At 40.8% G+C, this 22,066-nt stretch overlaps 3 protein-coding genes across 3 annotated transcripts; all 3 read left to right on the top strand.

Annotated features, from left to right (window-relative positions):
- The first annotated feature begins 1,482 nt into the window (after positions 1–1,482).
- LOC120049515 lies at positions 1,483–4,571 on the top strand. Its single transcript, XM_038995766.1, has 6 exons — positions 1,483–1,486; positions 1,619–1,960; positions 2,176–2,520; positions 2,726–2,756; positions 2,871–2,920; positions 4,513–4,571. The coding sequence occupies exons 1-6, from the start codon at positions 1,483–1,485 to the stop codon at positions 4,569–4,571; spliced, it is 831 nt and encodes a 276-aa protein (XP_038851694.1).
- A 109-nt stretch (positions 4,572–4,680) lies between these two features.
- LOC120049669 lies at positions 4,681–7,311 on the top strand. Its single transcript, XM_038996015.1, has 6 exons — positions 4,681–4,738; positions 4,898–5,260; positions 5,398–5,748; positions 5,930–6,061; positions 6,273–6,307; positions 7,180–7,311. Exons 1-6 carry the CDS (start codon positions 4,681–4,683, stop codon positions 7,309–7,311), a joined length of 1,071 nt encoding a protein of 356 aa, XP_038851943.1.
- A 9,604-nt stretch (positions 7,312–16,915) lies between these two features.
- Positions 16,916–19,559, top strand: LOC120049667. The gene is made up of 6 exons (XM_038996013.1): positions 16,916–16,973; positions 17,115–17,477; positions 17,616–17,966; positions 18,165–18,296; positions 18,494–18,528; positions 19,422–19,559. The coding sequence occupies exons 1-6, from the start codon at positions 16,916–16,918 to the stop codon at positions 19,557–19,559; spliced, it is 1,077 nt and encodes a 358-aa protein (XP_038851941.1).
- Positions 19,560–22,066: the final 2,507 nt, after the last annotated feature.

The raw sequence follows: 22,066 nt of genomic DNA, 5'->3' as shown, positions 1-22,066 counted from the left end.
CTTTTGGAGGATGGCCTGGTGTCAAGAAGGGCAGCAAAGAAGCCACTTCTCTCCAGGAAAAACATCAGCGACAGACTGATATTCTGCAGAAGGTACAGGGATTGGACTGCTGAGGACTGGGGTAAAGTCATTTTCTCTGATGAATCCCCTTTCCGATTGTTTGGGACATCTGAAAAAAGATTGTACGGAGAAGACATGGTGGGCGCAACAATCAGTCCTGTGTCATGCCAACAGTAAAGCATCCTGAGACCATTCATGTGTGGAGTTGCTTCTCAGCCAAGGGAGTGGCTCACTCACAATTTTGCCTAAGAACACAGCCATGAATAAAGAATGGTACCAACACATCCTCTGAGAGCAACTTCTCCCAACCATCCAGGAACAGTTTGGTGACGAACAATGCCTTTTCCAGCATGATGGAGCACCTTGCCATAAGGCAAAAGTGATAACTAAGTGGCCCAGGGAACAAAACATCGATATTTTGGGTCCATGGCCAGGAAACTCCCCAGACCTTAATTCCATTGAGAACTTGTGGTCAATCCTCAAGAGGCGGGTGGACAAACAAAAACCCACAAATTCTGACAAACTCCAAGCATTGATTATGCAAGAATAGGCTGCCATCAGTCAGGATGTGGCCCAGAAGTTAATTGACAGCATGCCAGGGCGGATTGCAGAGGTCTTGAAAAAGAAGGGTCAACACTGCAAATATTGACTCTTTGCATCAACTTCATGTAATTGTCAATAAAAGCCTTTGACACTTATGAAATGCTTGTAATTATACTTCAGTATTCCATAGTAACATCTGACAAAAATATCTAAAGTCACTGAAGCAGTAAACATTGTGAAAATTAATATTTGTGTTATTCTCAAACTTTTGGCCACGACTGTACATATCAGGATATGATCTATGTATAACAGTCCCCCCTACAGGTCATCAGGAGTACTGCCTGTAACTGTTGCATGGGGTGGGGATAAATCTATTTAAAGCACACGTTTAATACCAAGAGCATGGAGGTACATGATGTGTAATGTATAATTTAAAATGTACTGCATAGTTACCAGATAACATTATACTTTCAACCCACTTTAACGAAGGACATACATTTATTCTCTTTAAACACTGCCTCAGTATTGGACATCTTTGATTCAGTTGGTGCCTAAATAGCAAACTAAACAATGTTTAAATATATTTATCATCTAGACACCACAAAGTGTGTATGTTTCACCCACCCTCTCCAAAATATCCTATACAGTAAGCATTGGTTCAGTTTTCATGGATTCTATGAGTGATTTTCAGTTACGAAGACCATGGTTGGCTGAATAAGGTGTTAACAAAAATGACACGTCCAGTTCGACCAATCACCAATAACCCCAAAGTTGAGGTGTCGTCTACATGGGTGGAGTTTTCCACTCAACACACAGGTTGTGAAGAGGACAAGTTCAAAGATGATGTCACAGTGTCTGATACTGGCACTTCTTGTAGCGATGGGTAAGTCCAACTGTGATATTTCTCTGCTTAAGGGATGTAGACTTAGGTACTTTATTGATGCAATTCATCAAATATTTTGGGTATATAAAGGACTTGTGTAAGTAATGGATCATGTTTCTGTGTGTATTCTAGCTGCTGCACAATCCTCAGAAATGCATCTTGTTACAGCCAATGTTGGAGAGACAGTGACTTTGCACTGCTTCTATAGAGGCAACATGGCACGGTACTTTATGTGGTACAAGCAAACAATGGGTGACAATCCTCAACTTTTATCAGTCTTTTACAAGTATAACAAGAATGCAACATTTTTCCATGAATTTAAGGGTAACACTCGCTTCTCAGTGCAAAGCGGTGAAGGAATTAATCACTTAAAGATCTCAGACATGCAGCTCTCTGATTCAGCCACATATTACTGTGGGAACTCTTATGCCAACCAGGTGGAGTTTGGAGCAGGAGTCATTCTCATTGTGAAAGGTACAACATCTGAATTTAGAGAGGAAGGAAATAGTAACTAATGTTCTGCACCTATAATGTTAAGGGGTTTTTTCACTTTATGTTTTGGATACAATGGCTTAATGATGCTGTATTTGCATGATCAGATATGACTGTGTATGATTTCAACAATGTTAACTTGGGACACAACATTGGGAACAGATTTACTGACTAATAAATCCTCTTGTCAGGTTCAGGGTCCAGAAGCATGACTGTGCTCCAGCAGCCTGTGTCTGAGTCAGTCCAGCCAGGAGACTCTGTGTCTCTGAACTGTACAATACACACTGAGACCTGTGTAGGAGAACACAGTGTCTATTGGTTCAGACATGGCTCAGGAGAATCCCATCCAGGAATCATTTACACCCATGGAGACAGGAGTGATCAGTGTGAGAAGAGCCCTGAGGCTGGGTCTCCTACACAGATCTGTGTCTACAACCTCCCCAAGAGGAACCTCAGCCTCTCTGATGCTGGGACTTACTACTGTGCTCTGGCCTCATGTGGGGAGATACTGCTTGGGAACGGGACCAAGCTGGACATTCAAGGTAGGTGATACGGCTTGTATCTTTATTATATTTTACAAATCTTCTGTGTGGAATACACATTGACTTAGTGTTCTGAAGGTCCTTTATCAATGTTTAAATGTCCACAGGCCATAGGGCAGACCTTCTTCTCTTGGTGTACTGCCTGGGTGTAGGATTGGCTTTCTCGTTAATCCTGATCATTGTCCTTGCGTGCATCATGTACAAGATGAACCAGAGAAAGTGTCTGCAGTGCAGAGGTAAGTGACTACATTTTAGAAGTTGCTCTTCTTTAATATCACTACCTACAGATGTATCTGTGTGGTCTGGTTTGGTATGTTTAAAAAAAAAATCTTTGGTGTGTTTCTTTTCAGGATCAGTCGCTCTGACGACATGTCCAGCAGTCCCTTCTACGGCTGCAGAGGTAAATACAATTCCTTACATTTTGTATTACCATAAAAATATGTATGAAAATGTTTATGTTAAATAATAACATATGGTATTATTTCCCCCTCCCCTAATTATAATTGTTTCTCACAGGCCCAAAATGCAGACCATCTCCATTACGTAGCTCTGAATCTGAGCAACAAGAAGAACAGGTCTAGAAGACAGAGAGGTCACATGGAGACAGTGGTGTACGCTGGGATCAGACAGTAGAACTGGATGAATGAAACAGTCCAATGAATTCTCTTTTGATCAACTCTCACTGTATTAACATTATTGTCTGTATTACTGTAACATATTATTAATGTAGCTACTTGAATTAAGTGCATTGCTTCTCTGCCAAATTCATTTTAAACGGACTTGCTTGTAATAAGATGAATAAAGCATTTAACAACAGTCAAGACAAAGGAAGTTGAAGGTATTTATTTAGGCCATACTCAGGATCTTTAAAGGTGCAATATGCGGAAATCGCTATGCCATTTCCTGGTTGCTAAAATTCTAATAGTTCACCGAATTTCAGTTTATGTGACATAACAACCAATGTATAGAGAATCATTGTTCCATCTAAACCGCTGTGAAATATATTTTAAATAAGCAAAAATATTGTATTTTCAGCTGTTATAAACTAGTGTACAAAACCGAAAGTTAAAGCAAAATGCAAAAACTAAAATTAAGAACAGGAAGCTTAGAAATAGAGTGCCTAGAATAGATATACCGCTTCTTAGACTTGCTTTTAATGAGAATTAAAGATCTATAACTCAGATTTCTATGTGAATTTGGTCAGGTCGACCAAAAAGGAACATATTGCAGCTTTAATTTGTAGTGTTAAACCATTTTTTAATCTCTTCTTGTGCCACTAACATGCCCTCAAACACACAGCAACCTATTTACAGTAAGTCTGCAGTATGTGATGAACACAAGATGAGGATGTACCTGTGCTTTGTTAGCGCCTGCTAGCTTTGTACACAGGACCCGCTACTCTCTCTCTCTCGCTGTCTCTCTCGCTGTCTCTCTCGCTGTCTCTCTCGCTGTCTCTCTCGCTCTCTCGCTCTCTCTGTGGTTTTCAGCCGGATGTCTCAGAACTCTTAGCTATCTCATACTCTAGGCTATACTACTTGCTCTTCAAGTTGACCATTGTAACAACATTAAACCAAGTCTTTTGATGAGGCATCTTATCTACACAGAGTCGACTGAAATCTGTGAAAAACATAATGAGCTATTTATTAGGTAATTTCACCTCGAGCTGTAGTTCTTAGTCAAACACAACACAGTTTTAACTGTGAAGTATTATCATCACCTATAGGCCTAGAGGAATCTGCCTCCTCAATAACAAAATCATGGGAAGGGATTCTATCCATTCAATCCAATTGAATGTCCTGAATTAGAGATTGTTTTCCATAGATGTTTTTTAGTGAGGTGAAGTTCACAACTATGATTGTGGTGACGTAGACAACAGTATCTGTAGTGATAAAGAATAAGGGATTCCAAACTTGAATGATTATACCTAAATTTGTCCTAAATATTTAAGGATAAGAATATACCTATAATAAAATCTTTCTGTGTCTGATTCAGTCCAGCCAGGAGACTCTGTGACTCTGGACAATGTGAAGAAGATTGTCGCAACGGAATAAGGCGTCAACAAAAATGATGTGACCAGTTCGACCAATCACTTGTAACTCCATTGTTGAAGTGTTGTCTACATAGGTGGACTTTTTCCACTCAAGACAAGTTGTGAGGAGAATGACACCTTCAAAGCGGATCACACTGTGTCTGATATTTCCACTTCTTGTAGAGATGGGTAAGTCCAACTTTTATATTTCTCTGCTTATGACATGTCCGCCCTTGATTTGAATGCTTGGGATATCACATGTAATACTTTACAGACACTTTGAATATTCTAAATTGTATTTTGGGTATGTAACAGCAAATATACTATATTGTTCATGTTTCTTAATAGATGTAGTAGCTGGTACTGGGTCCTCATCTATACTTCAGGACAGTGGTCTCATATCAGCCAACGTTGGAGACACAGTGATTGTGCACTGCTTCTATAAAGGCCACATTGACATGTATTTCTCCTGGTACAAGCAACCCTTGGGAGATAAGCTTCAACTCTTCTCAACCGCCTTTAAGTTCGACAGGAACGCAACATTATACGATCAGTTTAAGGATAACCCTCGATTCTCAGTGGAAAATGGCCAAGAAAAGAATCACCTAAAGATCTCAGATATGCAGATCTCTGATTCAGGCACATACTACTGTGGGAACTGTTATGGCAACAAGGTGGAGTTCGGAGAAGGAGCCATTCTCATAGTAAAAGGTACATCATTGTATAACTTAATTTACATATATACAGTGTAAATATGAGGTATTATCTTATTCAGATGAGATGTTGAGTTGGAAAATGTCTACAGTAATTTTCTAGAGATTAAATGGGTTTATTGAACTTCTTGTCAGGTTCAGGTTCCAGAAACATGACTGTGCTCCAGCAGCCTGTGTCTGAGTCAGTTCAGCCAGGAGACTCTGTGTCTCTGAACTGTACAATACACACTGAGACCTGTGTAGGAGAACACAGTGTCTATTGGTTCAGACATGGCTCAGAAGAATCCCTTCCAGGAATCCTTTACTCGCATGCAGACAGGAGTGATCAGTGTGAGAAGAGCCCTGAGGCTGGGTCTCCTACACAGAGCTGTGTCTACAACCTCCCCAAGAGGAACCTCAGCCTCTCTGATGCTGGGACTTACTACTGTGCTGTGGCTTCATGTGGGGAGATACTGTTTGGGAATGGGACCAAGCTGAACATTCAAGGTAAATCTCATTTAATCTGTAAATATCCCCAACAATACTGTATATTCATGCAAACGGCCTACCTCCAAATGATCTCATTAACTTGTCTCAACAAGCTATACAATATCACCATTAGCTTTTGATTCCATATTCTACTGTTTGATGATGATACACTATGAATTCACTGATACCCTTTCCACAGTTCCAGAGCATGATTCTCCATTTGATCTGAGTCCTACTGTTCTGTCGTTGGTCGTCTCTAATATCGTTTTGGGGATAGTGACCCTTCTACTTGTCTGGGCGCTGTGCAAGACTCTGAACAGAGATAGCAGAGGTATTACTTTATATCTAATGTACCCAATGTATCTAATGTTATAGTTGATGTATCTAAAGTTTCATGCATCTCTACGCAATGTACATTCTGTAAATATCAGTTAAATGCCAACGTATAAGCACTGTTAATTAACTACATGAGTTTAAAAGAGATAGATTGTCATATAAAATAATAGCTTATAATAGCTTCCTCTATTTCAATCTCTTTGAAGGGAGGACAGATGTCCCAACATCCCAGGGCAATCAGGTACATTTTACAACATTTATAAATACAGTATTTTTTCAGTTTTTTCAAGAACTGCCATTTAACTTTCTTTACAGCTAGTATTCAGCTTATTTGTGCTTTTTATGTTATTAAGCTGTCACATCTGCTCCTGCAACGGCCTCTACTGCTCATCCTGTGTCTCCTTGACCTGCCGCCACTCCCCCAGTACTCTCTGCCTCTCCCCCTCTCTCTCTCTCTCTCTGTGTGTGATTGTGATGGAGGAGACAGGTGTGCTGGAGTCAGAGCAGATCCCCACCAGCTGCAACCTGTTCCATAATCAAGATCTCTGCAAATACGCAGCCCTGCCACTTCCACACTGCCAGATTGTAATCTCTGCTCATTCTGCCCGCTCTGACTCTGGTCCCTGTCTCCTGTCCCACGTCTCATCATCCTGCTTCTCTGTCCTGGATTCCCCACTCTACTACTCCCTTGGATTCCACCCCAGACCTGCTTACCCTGTACCAACCCCTCTCGCTCCAGCCTCAGCCTCCGCACCTGGTTTCAGAACCCGCCTGAGTTTCCCCTGACCTGCACTCCATCTCCCCCCTGTGTTTCAATATATGCCTTGGTTACTTCATCCCCGTCTCCTCATTTGAGTCTGCTCTTGGTTTCCCCTGTAACATAAGCTTTCTTGGAAGTAATAGGTCACTGTACTAGATGTAGCCTACTTATCTTTGTGATCATTGAACTTCTGTCTGTCACTGTTCCACTGACTGTCAGGTCATTGTAGTGGGTGTATAGTCTGAACAGTCATGTCTTTTGTAGAGTGTTTTCTTCCACAGGAGAATAGAAACATTATATAGTAGATCATGCTGTCATCATAATGGTTTTCCTCATGGCTCCACCCCCCTCAGAAACAAGACAGTGACGTGTTGAACTATGCAGCTGTCAGTTTCACCCCCAAGAAGAAGTCCTCCTCTAGAAGAGCAAGAGAGAAGACCAGCAGAGAGGATGCAGTGTACTCTGATGTCAGGCATCTGCAGTGAAAGATGTCACCACTGTCACAAAGACTACAAGAAGCAACATTTTACTATTTAGTAACTTAAATGACTTTGTAGTTCACAATTCAAAAAGAAAATGTAACTTTAACATTGTCTTTATGTTAGATTTACATAATGATCCTGTCCATCCTTACATAGCCATAACATTTCACAGCTTGTAAGAAATCTTCTGATAGAGAATCCCATTTTTGCGGTATGACTGTGTGTTTTTAACATAATAAACCATTCATTTATACACTCCGTACATCTCTATTCTCTGTCTACAGAACATCTCTGCCACCACATATACAAACATACAATATGATTAAAAGGAATAGCAGTTTAGCTGAATATGTGTCAGGCTCCATCACACCATTAGAAATGGAGGAACACCAACACACATCTATATCTTATCACAGAAGAGGTGCATTTTTGATTTAACCTTCATTTAATTATGTTTAGTCTCGTTGCGATACAAATATATTTTTCAGGAGAGATCATGAGAATCTCTCTGACTCCACATACCGCACATAGATATACACTTTGTATTGTAAGAAGTGCAGTGCCGGTTTACACACAAACCAGGTGGTAGTGGTGCATGGGTAAAATCACTGGAGCCATATTACAACCTACAGTATGTGTTGTGATAATTGTATTGTTGTCTCTATAACCTGTAAATTCATATGCCTTGAGACCGTGATATACAAGCAAAAAGGCCGAGACAATAGGAAGACACATTGGCAGTATAAATTCATATTTTCGGACCACTAAACTAAGATTGATTTAGAACCACAGAGAGTTATCGCAAGTCACAACGAAAACAGGAACTGCCTACACTATCCAAGCACCATTTCAACTTCAACATTTCACCCCCAAGCCATAAGACTCCTGAACAGGTAATCAAATGGCTACCCGGACTATTTGCATTGTGTGCCCCCCCACCCCCCCAACCCCTCTTTTATGCTGATGTAACTCTCTGTTTATCATATATGCCTAGTCACTTTAACTATACATTCATGTACATACTACTTCAATTGGGCTGACCAACCAGTGCTCCCGCACATTGGCTAACTGGGATATCTGCATTGTGTCCCACCTCCCACCAACCCCTCTTTTACACTACTGCTACTCTCTGTTCATCATATATGCATAGTCACTTTAACCATATCTACATGTACATACTACCTCAATCAGCCTGACTAACAGTGTCTGTATGTAGCCTCGCTAGTTCTATAGCCTCGCTACTGTATATAGCCTGTTTTTTTACTGTTGTTTTATTTCTTTACTTACCCATTGTTCACCTAATACCTTTTTTTCACTATTGGTTAGAGCCTGTAAGTAAGCATTTCACTGTAAGGTCTACACCTGTTGTATTCGGCGCACGTGACAAATAAACTTTGATTTGATTTGATTTGATCACCTCTGCTTAGTTTAATACCGTGACAACTAAAATATACCAAAAATGATTTAGTCCAATCAACGTAAGCTAAATATGATGTGGCTGTCCATGGTTCTGATTTTTGTGTGGTTCTGCATCTCACTAAGTACTGTACTGCATGTGCATATCTAGACTGCCTAGTCCATATCTCCTGTGTTTTAGTAGCTATTTACTGGAAGATAACTGATAATGTCTTCTACCTTGACTCAACTTATTGACTTGGCTTTACTGTAACTCTCATGCAAATTGTGAATTGATTGATTTATGTCTACATCAATTAGCCAAACATGAGCCCGTTACCTCTGGTGGATTTACAGCATGAGCAAATAATTCCCTCTCCAACTATGTACTCTGGCTTGTGTGTTCTAGATGGTACCATGCATCCCATTGTATCTCAGTCTGTGCTGACAGATTCAATGCCCTTAGGGGATCTGTGACTCTGGAGTGCTTCTCCACTGTAGACTCAGTGTTATCCTGGATATGGCTGAAACACACCGGGACATGGACTTGTACCCATGTGACAACCTACAATGAAAAAGTCAGATTCCAGGGAGATTTAGCAACTACGTCTCATTTTGAGCTGCAAAGGATGATTTGAGTTTTAATTTGAGCCTTTGGAATGTTGCCCATACTGATGTTGGATCGTATCATTGTGGAATATTCTGGTATAATTAATAACATTTTGGAGAAACAAAGTTTAATTTCTGAATGTCAAAATGTTGTGTGGTTCTCTTTAGCCAATGAATAATCAACTCAAGTGAACAGAACCATTCTGGATATTGAGGGTAAGACCTTGTAAGAGCTGATTATAATTTCTTTAATGTTTACAAATTATTTCTAGAATGTCCTCCTCACACGGGGCACCAAATGTAGGTACAGTTATTAGAAATTATGTTTTTTGGGGGGTCAGCAACCTTGAAACGCTTGGAGTCAGGAAGCAGGCGCAGAAGGTGAGTTCAATGGTATGAAAAGGCAGATAAAGTGAAAGTGATAAGCGTACTGTGAAAGTGAAAGTGATAAGCGTACTGAACATGAATAAAACCAATACTGCCTGATGACTGAGGCTACTGAGGGCTAAATAAAGGGAGTGTAATCAAGGTGATGATGAGGTCAAGGTCTGCGTAACGATGGGGAGCAGGTGTGCCTAATGATGGTTGCCAGGACCGATTGTTAGTAGACCAGCGACAACGAGCACTAGAGCGGGGGAGCGGGGGTAGGTGTGACAAGCCTTAAGAATTCCCTCTTTAAACATACTGTAGTTATGTATTTTTCGCCTTCTCAAGAGAATCAAGTCGGATTGCTGAACTACATAATGTTTGTTCGAGTTGTTATCATTATTATCTTGATTGCATTACACATTCTCTTGTGGAGGAGAGCTCTGCAAAAAAGTAAGCAGTGTGACTAAGTTTGACTTTGTCATACTTTATACAAAATATATGATATATGAATGACAAAAATTAACCTCTTAGCGCACGGATCCCGCTAGCCGGATCAAAATCGACAACATCCGGTGAAGCTGGAGCGCGCCAAATTCAAGTTACAAAATCGTAATATTAAACATTCATGAAAATACAAGTGTCTTACATCGTTTAAAAGCTTACGGCGAAAGCATACCATGCGATTTTCTGAGGACAGCGCCCCACACCAAAATACTTTTCCAACCAGCACAGGCGTCTCAAAATCCCAAATAGCAATAAAATAAATCACTTACCTTTGAAGATCTTCCTCTGTTTGCAATCCCAACGGTCCCAGTTACACAACAAATGGTAATTTTGTTCAATAAAGTCCTTCTTTATGTCCCAAAAATGTCCGTTTAGTTGGCGCGCTTGATTCAGTAATCCACTCATTCAACATGCATACAAACGAATCCAAAAAGTTACCAGTAAAGTTCATCCAAATAAGTCAAACGATGTTTCTAATTAATCCTCAGGTACTCTAATATCTAAATAAATGATAACATTTAAGATGGAGAATAGTATGTTCAATAGGGAAGATAAATAACGAAGAGCGCGCACCTCATTCAGAGAGAGACACCTTGGAAAAACTACAACTACTCAACTATTTAAAAAAAAACAAGCCTGAAACCCTTTCTAAAGACTATTGACATCTAGTGGAAGCCATAGGAACTGCAATATGGGAGCTATTTATTTGTACATAGACAAGCATTGAAATGGACTGTGACCTCAGAAAAACATTTTCCGGATGCATTTTCTTCGGGTTTTCACCTGCCATATCAGTTCTGTTATACTCACAGACATTATTTTAACAGTTTTAGAAACTTCAGAGTGTTTTCTATTTAATGCCACCAATTATATGCATATCCTAGCATCTGGGCCTGAGTAACAGGCAGTTTACTTTGGGCACGTCATTCATCAAAACTTCCGAACACTGCCCCTAGCCCTAAGAGGTTTATTAAATAAATCTTCTTCAGGATTGGTGGGTCCCTGCGGAACAGTTGAGCTAACGTAGGCTAATGCGATTAGCATGAGATTGTAAGCAACAAGAACATTTCCCAGGACATTGACATTTCTAATATTTGCAGAAAGCTTAAATTCTTGTTAATCTAACTGCACTGTCCAATTTACAGTAGCTATTACAGTGAAATAATACCATTTAATAATACCTCTGACAAAATGTTTAGGTCTGTCATTAAAGGACCACCAATCATCTAAAGAGAGTGACTTTATCTTTCTTTCTCATGTAGATAAGAAAAAGAATAATTAAGAAACAATAACGCAACGTTTTTAGTCTGTCATTAAAGGGTCACCAAGTGATTTAATAAAATGTCATCTAATAGGACATTGTAATGGAACGATCAGTCTAGTAGGAGAGGATGATGATGGAACCATGTACCTTCTTCCCCTGGTTGTGATCCTGGGTGTTGTGACTGCTGTTCTACTGATAGTCATTCTCATCCTGGTCCTCAAGATCAGACGAGACACAAACAGACACAACACAGGTAGGAGCCCATTTCATGATAATATGGGACCTTTGAACTATACCTTTAATGTGGATGTTTTTCCCATGATATACTGTACACAGATGATCAGAAGAGACAGTGTTCTCACTAGAATGGAATGATCCCTTAATCTGTTCTTTCGTCTCTCTTTTATATCATATTGAAAAATGATCAGGTAAATACTGCATGATTAAATACTGAAATATAAGCAGTTCAGAAATTGTGGAAATAACATATGTTGGTTATGTCATGATGTTTGCAAATCTACAGAACCAAGACACAGATACATTGAATTATGCCGCCCTGAATTTCACCTCCAAGAAGAGGAAGATGGAGAGGAGAAGAGAGAAGGAGCTGGACCCCCATGTAGTGTATGCTGCTACAAGATGACAAAGGATGGAAGAGGAGGATAATTAGTTGTCCAGATCTTTGAATACAAGTTTAAATCTTGCTATATTGTATCTGTGTAGTTATATTAAATGTATTGAAATGTGAATCAATCAGTCTCCGTAGTGTATCTTTGTTATTTGTACCTTCTGCAAATTAGTTAGCCCACACAGCTCAGTGGTACAGGGTGTGGTTAGAGAGGAGGAGTTGGAAATCAAATCACATCAAATCAAATCCAATTTCATTGGTCACATACACATGGTTAGCAGATGTTATTGCGCGTGTAGCGAAATGCTTGTGCTTCTAGTTTCGACAGTGCAGTAATATCTAACAAGTAATCTAACAATTCCACAATAACTACGGTACCTAATACACACAAATCTAAGTAAAGGGATGGAATAAGAATATATACATATAAATATATGGACGAGCGATGACCGAGCGGCATAGGCAAAATGCAATAGATGGTATAAAATACAATTAGATGAGTAATAAAAGTGACTAGTGATCCATTTATTAAAGTGGCCAATGATTTCAAGTCTGTATGTAGGCAGCATCCTCTCTGTGTTAGTGATGGCTGTTTAACCTGTTGAGGACAGAGGGCGCTGTTTTCACTTTGGGGGAAAATCGTGCCCAAATTAAACTGCCTCGTACTCAATTCTTGCTCGTACAATATGCATATTATTATTACTATTGGATAGAAAACACTCCCTAGTTTCTAAAACCGTTTGAATTATATCTGTGAGTAAAACAGAACTCCTTTTGCAGCAAACTTCCTGACAGGAAGTGGAAAATCTGAAATCGATGCACTGTTCTAGGGCCTGCCTATAAAGGTCCTTGATATTTATTAGAATACATGCACTTCATACGTCTTCCACTAGATGTCGACAGGCAGTGAGAGAAGAAATGGAGTGTGTAACTTGATCTGGGGTCGAATAATAGCTCTCGGCATGACGTGTCACCAGTTTCCTGTTTTCTGGAGAGCGCTTGAAGGGACCTGGATTTGCCTTCTGATAAGCTGTCGTTATGGACGACTAATATCTCCGGCTTTGATTTTATTTGATACATGTGACAATATCATCGTAAAGTATGTTTTTTCAATATAGTTTTATTAGATTATTGAAATTTATTCGGGACGTTAGGCGTGTTGCGTTGTGTGCCTTTGTTCAGGAAGGAGAGCTTAGCGCCACTTTGCTAGCTTTCCGTGCTAATTGACTGGAGAAGAGGACATTCTAAATCCAAACAACGATTGTTCCCGACAAAGGACCCCTTGTACAACATTCTGATGAAAGATCATCAAAAGTAGGACCCATTTTATGATGCTATTTCATATATCTGTCGAACATGTTGTACTAGTCGTTTGCGCCCAGATTTTGGGTACTCTCTCGCTATACCTAAGCTGGATGTCGTAATGAAGTTATTTTTAGAATTCTAACACGGCGATTGCATTAAGAACTAGTGTATCTATCATTTCCTATACAACATGTATTTTCTAGTAACGTTTATGAATAGTTATTTGGTCAGAATAGTTGGAGTGTCATAAAAATATCCGCACATTCTGGGAAAAAGATGCTACGTTAGCACAATGTATAACCACTGATTTCAGCTCTAAATATGCACATTTTCGAACAAAACATAAGTGTATGTATAACCTGATGTTATAGGACTGTCATCTGATGAAGAATATCAAGGTTAGTGAAAATTAATATCTTTTGCTGGTTTATTCCCTATCGCTAACGTGCCTATTGCTATCGCTAACGTGCCTTGATGAATGAATGCGGTAGTGTGGTAGGCTATTGTAGTAAGCTAATATAATGCTATATTGTGTTTTCGCTGTAAAACACTTAAAAAATCGGAAATATTGGCTGGATTCACAAGATGTTTGTCTTTCATTTGCTGTACACCATCGATTTTTCAGAAATGTTTTATGATGAGTATTTAGGTATTTGACGTTGGTGTCTGTAATTACTCTGGCTGCTTCGGTTCTATTTCTGACGGTAGCTGTGATGGTAGCTGCAATGTAAAACTGATTTATACCTCAAATATGCACATTTTTCGAACAAAACATAGATTTATTGTATAACATGTTATAAGACTGTCATCTGATGAAGTTGTTTCTTGGTTAGTTTGGTTGGTTCTTGGTTAGTTAGGTTGGCTTTGTGCATGCTACCTGTGCTGTGAAAAATGTCTGTCCTTTTTTGTATTTGGTGGTGAGCTAACATAAATATATGTGGTGTTTTCGCTGTAAAACATTTTAAAAATCGGATATGTTGACTGGATTCACAAGATGTGTATCTTTCATTTGCTGTATTGGACTTGTTAATGTGTGAAAGTTAAATATTTCTAAAAAATATATTTTGAATTTCGCGCTCTGCCTTTTCAGTGGAATGTGGGAGGAGTTCCGCTAGCGGAACGCCAGAGCCAGACAGGTTAACAGTCTGATAGAAGTTGTTTTTCAGTCTCTGTCCCAGCTTTGATGCATCTGTACTGACCTCGCCTTCTGAATGGTAGCGGGGTGAACAGGCAGTGGCTCGGGTGGTTGTTGTCCTTGATGATCTTTTTGGCCTTCCTGTGACATCGGGTGCTGTAGGTGTCCTGGAGGGCGAGTTGTTTGCCCCCGGTGATGCGTTGTGCAGACCGCACCACCCTTTGGACAGCCCTGCGGTTGTGGGTGGTGCAGTTGCCATACCAGGCGGTGATACAGCCCGTCAGGATGCTCTCTTCACCACACTGTCTGTGTGGGTGGACCATTTCAGTTTGTCCGCGATATGTACGCAGAGGAACTTACCACCTTCTCCACTGCTGTACCGTCGATATGGAGAGGGGGGTGCTCCCTCTGCTGTTTCCTGAAGTCCACGATCATCTTCTTTGTTTTGTTGATGTTGAGTGAGAGGTTGTTTTCCTGACACAACACTCCCAGAGCCCTCACCTCCTCCCTGTAGGCTGTCTCGTCGTTGTTGGTAATTAAGCCCACTACTGTGTGTTGTCTGCAAACTTGATGATTGAGATGGAGGCGTGCATGGCCACGCAGTCATGGGTGAACAGGGAGTACAGGAGGGGGCTGAGCACGCACACTTGTGGGAACCAGTGTTGAGGATCAGCAAAGTGGAGATGTTGTTTCCTACGTTCACCACCTGGGGGCGGCCCGTCAGGAAGTACAGGACCCAATTGCACAGGACAGGGTTGAGACACAGGGAAGTAACATCTGTTTAATGGCTGCAGAGGAGTTGTTGCCTCTGTAACCGATGTGAAATGGCTAGCTATTTAGCGGGGTGCGCGCCAATAGCGTTTCAATCGGTGAATCACTTGCTCTGAGACCTTGAAGTAGTTGTTTCCGGGGTAACGGGTAACGATGCTTCGAGGGTGACTGTTGTCTGTGTGCAGAGGGTCCCTGGTTCGAGCCCAGGTAGGGGCGAGGAGAGAGACAGAAGCTATACTGTTACATTGGTGCCGTGACCCGGATCACTGGTTGCTGCGGAAAAGGAGTAGGTCAAAAGGGGGGTGAGTGTAACCGATGTGAAATGGCTAGCTAGTTAGCGGGGTGCACGCTAATAGTGTTTCAATCGGTGATGTCACTCGCTCTGAGACCTTGATGTAGTTGTTCCCCTTGCTCTGCAAGGCCTGCGGCTTTTGTGGTGCGATGGATAACGATGCTTCGAGGGTTACTGTTGTCTGCAGAGGGTCCCTGGTTCAAGCCCAGGTAGGGGCTAACTTAGATCTCTGTTGTGTGTGTTAGTGATTTGGTAATGTTTTTATAGGGTGACCCTGAGGGACAAAGTACCCAACAGTAGACAATTGCATTATACTGATCACTTCTAAAGACAAATAAAGAGTGAAACCAAAATTGCCTTTGTCATGATGTTATTCCACCCTTAGTATTTCCTGTCTTGGCTTTGCACTAATCACAGCCCCCTATTCCGAGAAGCACCTTATAAGGAGAATATGATTGGGGTCTGAAGTAGAGAAGGGGCCGGTGAGGGTATGCATCACTTCCTGTGGTGTGAGTGACAGGAAGGAGCAGCTCAGTGTAGAGTGAGACCTGCTGAGGTGAACATCACTGGGTCTCTCATAAACTAACACTGGGGGATGAAATGTCCCTTATATTCTCTCTCTCTGTCTCTCTCTCTCTCTCTCTGTCTCTGTGGTTTTCAGCCAGATGTCTCAGAACTCTTAGCTATCTCATACTCTAGGCTATACTACTTGCTCTTCAAGTGGACCATTGTAACAACATTAAACCAAGTCTTTTGATGAGGCATCTTATCTATACAGAGTCGACTGAAATCTGTGAAAAAACACAATAAGCTATTTATTAGGTAATTTCACCTGGATCTGTAGTTCTTAGTCAAACACAACACAGTTTTAACTGTGAAGTATTATCATCACCTATAGGCCTAGAGGAATCTGCCTCCTCAATAACAAAATCATGGGAAGGGATTCTATCCATCCAATCCAATTGAATGTCCTGAATTAGAGATTGTTTTCCATTGATGTTTTTTAGTGAGGTGAAGTTCACAACTATGATTGTGGTGACGTAGACAACAGTATCTGTAGTGATAAAGAATAAGGGATTCCAAACTTGAATGATTATACCTAAATTTGTCCTAAATATTTAAGGATAAGAATATACCTATAATAAAATCTTTCTGTGTCTGATTCAGTCCAGCCAGGAGACTCTGTGACTCTGGACAATGTGAAGAAGATTGTCCTTCCTGGATAAGGCGTCAACAAAAATGATGCGTCCAGTTCGACCAATCACCTGCAACTCCATTGTTAAAGTGTTGTCTACATAGGTGGACTTTTTCCACTCAAGACAAGTTGTGAGGAGGATGACACCCTCAAAGAGGATCACACTGTGTCTGATATTTCCACTTCTTGTAGAGATGGGTAAGTCCAACTTTTATATTTCTCTGCTTATGAGCTGTCTGCCCTTGATTTGGATGCTTGAGATATCACATGTAATACTTTACAAGTTTTGTTTGGGGTATGTAACAGCAAATATACTATATTGTTCATCTTCCTTAATAGATGTAGTAGCTGGTACTGGGTCCTCATCTATACTTCAGGACAGTGGTCTCATATCAGCCAATGTTGGAGACGCAGTGATTGTGCACTGCTTCTATAAAGGCCACATGGACATGTATTTCTCCTGGTACAAGCAACCCTTGGGAGATAAGCTTCAACTCTTCTCAACTGTCTATAAGTTCGACAGGAACGCAACATTTTACCATGAGTTTAAGGATAACCCTCGATTCTCAGTGGAAAATGGCCAAGAAAAGAATCACCTAAGGATCTCAGACATGCAGCTCTCTGATTCAGGCACATACTACTGTGGAAGCTCTTATGGCAACAAGGTGGAGTTCGGAGAAGGAGCCATTCTCATAGTAAAAGGTACATTTTAAAATAACTTAATTTACATATATGCAGTGTAAATATGAGGTATTATCTTAATCAGATGAGAGGTTGAGTTTGAACAATTTCTACAGTCATTTTCTAGAGATTCAATGGGTTTATTGAACTTCTTGTCAGGTTCAGGGTCCAGAAACATGACTGTGCTCCAGCAGCCTGTGTCTGAGTCAGCCCAGCCAGGAGACTCTGTGTCTCTGAACTGTACAATACACACTGAGACCTGTGTAGGAGAACACAGTGTCTATTGGTTCAGACATGGCTCAGGAGAATCCCTTCCAGGAATCCTTTACTCGCATGTAGACAGGAATGATCAGTGTGAGAAGAGCCCTGAGGCTGGGTCTCCTACACAGAGCTGTGTCTACAACCTCCCCAAGAGGAACCTCAGCCTCTCTGATGCTGGGACTTACTACTGTGCTGTGGCCTCATGTGGGGAGATACTGTTTGGGAATGGGACCAAGCTGGATATTCAAGGTACATCTCATTTAATCTGTAAATATCCCCAACAATACTGTATATTCGTGCAAACAGCCTACCTCCAAATGATCCCATACATGTATCTCAACAAGCTATACAATATCACCATTAGCTTTTGATTCCATATTTTACTGTTTGATGATCTCCCTAAGCGCTCATGAATACAATATGAATTCACTGATACCCTTTCCACAGTTCCAGAACATGATTCTCCATTTGATATGAGTCCTACTGTTCTGTCGTTGGTCGTCTCCAACATCGTTCTGGGGATAGTGACCCTTCTACTTGTCTGGGCGCTGTGCAAGACTCTGAACAGAGATAGCAGAGGTATTACTTTATATCTAATGTATCTAATGTTATAGCTGATGTATCTAAAGTTTCATGCATCTCTATGCAATGTACATTCTGTAAATATCAGTTAAATGCCAACGTTTAAGCACTGTTAATTAACTACGTGAGTTTAAAGGAGATAGATTGTCATATAAAATAATAGCTGGCCTTCCTCTATTTCAATCTCTATGAAGGGAGGACTGATGTCCCAACATCCCAGGGCAATCAGGTAAATGTTACAACATTTATAAATATAGTATATTTTCAGTTTTTACAAGAAACTGCCATTTAACTTTCTTTACAGCTAGTATTCAGCTTATTTGTGCTTTTTATGTTATTAAGCTGTCACATCTTCTCCTGCAACGCCCTCTACTGCTCATCCTGTGTCTCCTTGACCTGCCGCCACTCCCCCAGTACTCTCTCCCTCTCCCTCTCTCTCTCTCTCTCTCTGTGATTGTGTGGGCGGGGACAGGTGTGCTGGAGTCAGAGCAGATCCCCACCAGCTGCAACCTGTTCCATAATCAAGATCTCTGCAAATACGCAGCCCTGCAGCCCTGACACTTCCACACTGCCAGATTGTAATCTCTGCTCATTCTGCCCGCTCTGACTCTGGTCCCTGTCTCCTGTCCCACGTCTCGTCATCCTGCTTCTCTGTCCTGGCCTGGGTTCCCCACTCTACTACTCCCTTGGATTCCACCCCAGAGCTGCTTACCCTGTCCCAACCCCTCTCGCTCCAGCCTCAGCCTCCGCACCTGGTTTCAGAACCCGCCTGAGTTTCCCCTGACCGGCACTCCATCTCCCCCCTGTGTTTCAATATATGCCTTGGTTACTTCATCCCCGTCTCCTCATCTGAGTCTGCTCTTGATTTCCCCTGTTCCACTCCTCGTAACATAAGCTTTCTTGGAAGTAATAGGTCACTGTACTAGATGTAGCCTACTTATCTTTGTGATCATTGAACTTCTGTCTGTCACTGTTCCACTGACTGTCAGGTCATTGTAGTAGGTGTACAGTCTGAACAGTCATGTCTTTTGTACAGTGTTTTCTTCCACAGGAGAATAGAAACATTATATAGTAGATCATGCTGTCATCATAATGATTTTCCTCATGGCTCCACCCCCTCAGAATCAAGACAGTGACGTGTTGAACTATGCAGCTGTCAGTTTCACCCCCAAGAAGAAGTCCTCCTCTAGAAGAGCAAGAGAGAAGACCAGCAGAGAGGATGCAGTGTACTCTGATGTCAGATACCTTCAGCAGCAGTGAACGATATCACCACTAGCACAAAGACTACAAGAAGCAACATTTTACTATTTAGTAACTTAAATGACTTTGTAGTTTACAATTCAACAAAGAAAATGTAACTTTAACATTGTCTTTATGTTAGATTTACATAATGGTCCTGTCCATCCTTACATAGCCATAACATTTCACAGCTTGTAAGAAATCTTCTGATAGAGAATCCCATTTTTTTGCGGTATGACTGTGTGTTTTTAACATAATAAACCATTCATTTATACACTCCGTAAGTCTCTATTCTCTGTCTACAGGACATCTCTGCCACCACATATACAAATATACAATATGATTAAAAGGAATAGCAGTTTAGCTGAATATGTGTCAGGCTCCATCACACCATTAGAAATGGAGGAACACCAACACACATCTATTTCTTATCACAGAAGAAGTGCTTTTTTATTTAACTGTTATTTAACCAAGTTTAGAGTTGCTGAGATACAAATACATTTTTCAGGAGAGACCATGAGAATCTCTGTGACTCCACATACCGCACATAGATATACACTTTGCATTGTAAGAAGTGCAGTGCCGGTTTACACACAAACCAGGTGGTAGTGGTGCGTGGGTAAAATCACTGGAGCCATATTACAACCTACAGTATGTGTTGCGATAATTGCATTGTTTTCTTTATAACCTGTAAATTCATATGCCTTGAGACCGTGATATACAAGCCTAAAGGCCGAGACAATAGGAAGACACATTGGCAGGATAAATTCACATTTTCGGACCACTAAACTACTATTGATTTAGAAACACAGAGAGTTATCGCAAGTCACAACGAAAACAGGAACTGCCTACACTATTCAAGCACCATTTCAACTTTAACATTTCACCCCCAAGCCATAAGACTCCTGAACAGGTAATCAAATGGCTACCCGGACTATTTGCATTGTGTGCCCCCCCACCCCCCAACCCCTCTTTTACACTGATGTAACTCTCTGTTTATCATATATGCCTAGTCACTTTAACTATACATTCATGTACATACTACTTCAATTGGGCTGACCAACCAGTGCTCCCGCACATTGGCTAACTGGGATATCTGCATTGTGTCCCACCCACCACCCACCACCCCCTCTTTTACACTACTGCTACTCTCTGTTCATCATATATGCATAGTCACTTTAACCATATCTACATGTACATACTACCTCAATCAGCCTGACTAACAGTGTCTGTATGTAGCCTCGCTAGTTCTATAGCCTCGCTCCTGTATATAGCCTGTCTTTTTACTGTTGTTTTATTTCTTTACTTACCTATTGTTCACCTAATACCTTTTTTTCACTATTGGTTAGAGCCTGTAAGTAAGCATTTCACTGTAAGGTCTACGCCTGTTGTATTCGGCGCATGTGACAAATAAACTTTGATTTGATTTGATCACCTCTGCTTAGTCTAATACCGTGACAACTAAAATATACCAAAAACGATTTAGTCCAATAAACTTAAGCTAAATATGATGTGGCTGTCCATGGTTCTGATTTCTGTGTGATTCTGCATCTCACTAAGTACTGTACTGCATGTGCATATCTAGACTGCCTAGTCCATTTCTCCTGTGTTTTAGTAGCTATTTACTGGAAGATAACTGATAATGTCTTCTACCTGGACTCAACTTATTGACTTGGCTTTACTGTAACTCTCATGCAAATTGTGAATTGATTGATTTATGTCTACATCAATTAGCCAAACATGAGCCCGTTACCTCTGGTCGATTTACAGCATGAGCAAATATTTCCCTCTCCAACTATGTACTCTGGCTTGTGTGTTCTAGATGGTACCATGTATCCCATTGTATCTCAGTCTGTGCTGACAGATTCGATGCCCTTAGGGGATCTGTGACTCTGGAGTGCTTCTCCACTGTAGACTCAGTGTTATCCTGGATATGGCTGAAACACACCGGGACATGGACTTGTACCCATGTGACAACCTACAATGAAAAAGTCAGATTCCAGGGAGATTTAACAACTACTTCTCATTTTGAGCTGCAAAGGATGATTTGAGTTTTAATTTGAGCCTTTGGAATGTTGCCCATACTGATGTTGGATCGTATCATTGTGGAATATTCTGGTATAATTAATAACATTTTGGAGAAACAAAGTTTAATTTCTGAATGTCAAAATGTTGTGTGGTTCTCTTTAGCCAATGAATAATCAACTCAAGTGAACAGAACCATTCTGGATATTGAGGGTAAGACCTTGTAAGAGCTGATTATAATTTCTTAAATATTTACAAATTCTTTCTTGAATGTCCTCCTCACACGGGGCACCAAATGTAGGTACAGTTATTAGAAATTATATGTGTTTTGGGGGTCAGCAACCTTGAAACGCTTGGAGTCAGGAAGCAGGCGCAGAAGGTGAGTTCAATGGTATGAAAAGGCAGATAAAGTGAAAGTGATAAGCGTACTGTGAAAGTGAAAGTGATAAGCGTACTGAACATGAATAAAACCAATACTGCCTGATGACTGAGGCTACTGAGGG

This window comes from Salvelinus namaycush, chromosome 6, assembly GCF_016432855.1.
Source record: "Salvelinus namaycush isolate Seneca chromosome 6, SaNama_1.0, whole genome shotgun sequence".
Taxonomy (NCBI): Eukaryota; Metazoa; Chordata; class Actinopteri; order Salmoniformes; family Salmonidae; genus Salvelinus; species Salvelinus namaycush.
Note: the sequence above shows the minus strand (reverse complement) of the source record. Positions and strands in the feature narration are given on the sequence as shown.

Bases quoted from the DNA above. Each gene is read 5' to 3' on its own strand.
- LOC120049515 (XM_038995766.1), top strand. The intron at 2,521-2,725 runs GTAGGTGATACG...ATCATGTACAAG, and splicing joins GACCAAGCTGGACATTCAAG to ATGAACCAGAGAAAGTGTCT. The intron at 2,757-2,870 runs GTAAGTGACTAC...GTTTCTTTTCAG, and splicing joins AAAGTGTCTGCAGTGCAGAG to GATCAGTCGCTCTGACGACA.
- LOC120049669 (XM_038996015.1), top strand. From the start codon at position 4,681: ATGACACCTTCAAAGCGGATCACACTGTGTCTGATATTTCCACTTCTT. The intron at 4,739-4,897 runs GTAAGTCCAACT...GTTTCTTAATAG, and splicing joins TCCACTTCTTGTAGAGATGG to ATGTAGTAGCTGGTACTGGG. The intron at 6,062-6,272 runs GTATTACTTTAT...ATCTCTTTGAAG, and splicing joins TCTGAACAGAGATAGCAGAG to GGAGGACAGATGTCCCAACA.
- LOC120049667 (XM_038996013.1), top strand. From the start codon at position 16,916: ATGACACCCTCAAAGAGGATCACACTGTGTCTGATATTTCCACTTCTT. The intron at 17,967-18,164 runs GTACATCTCATT...CCCTTTCCACAG, and splicing joins GACCAAGCTGGATATTCAAG to TTCCAGAACATGATTCTCCA. The intron at 18,297-18,493 runs GTATTACTTTAT...ATCTCTATGAAG, and splicing joins TCTGAACAGAGATAGCAGAG to GGAGGACTGATGTCCCAACA.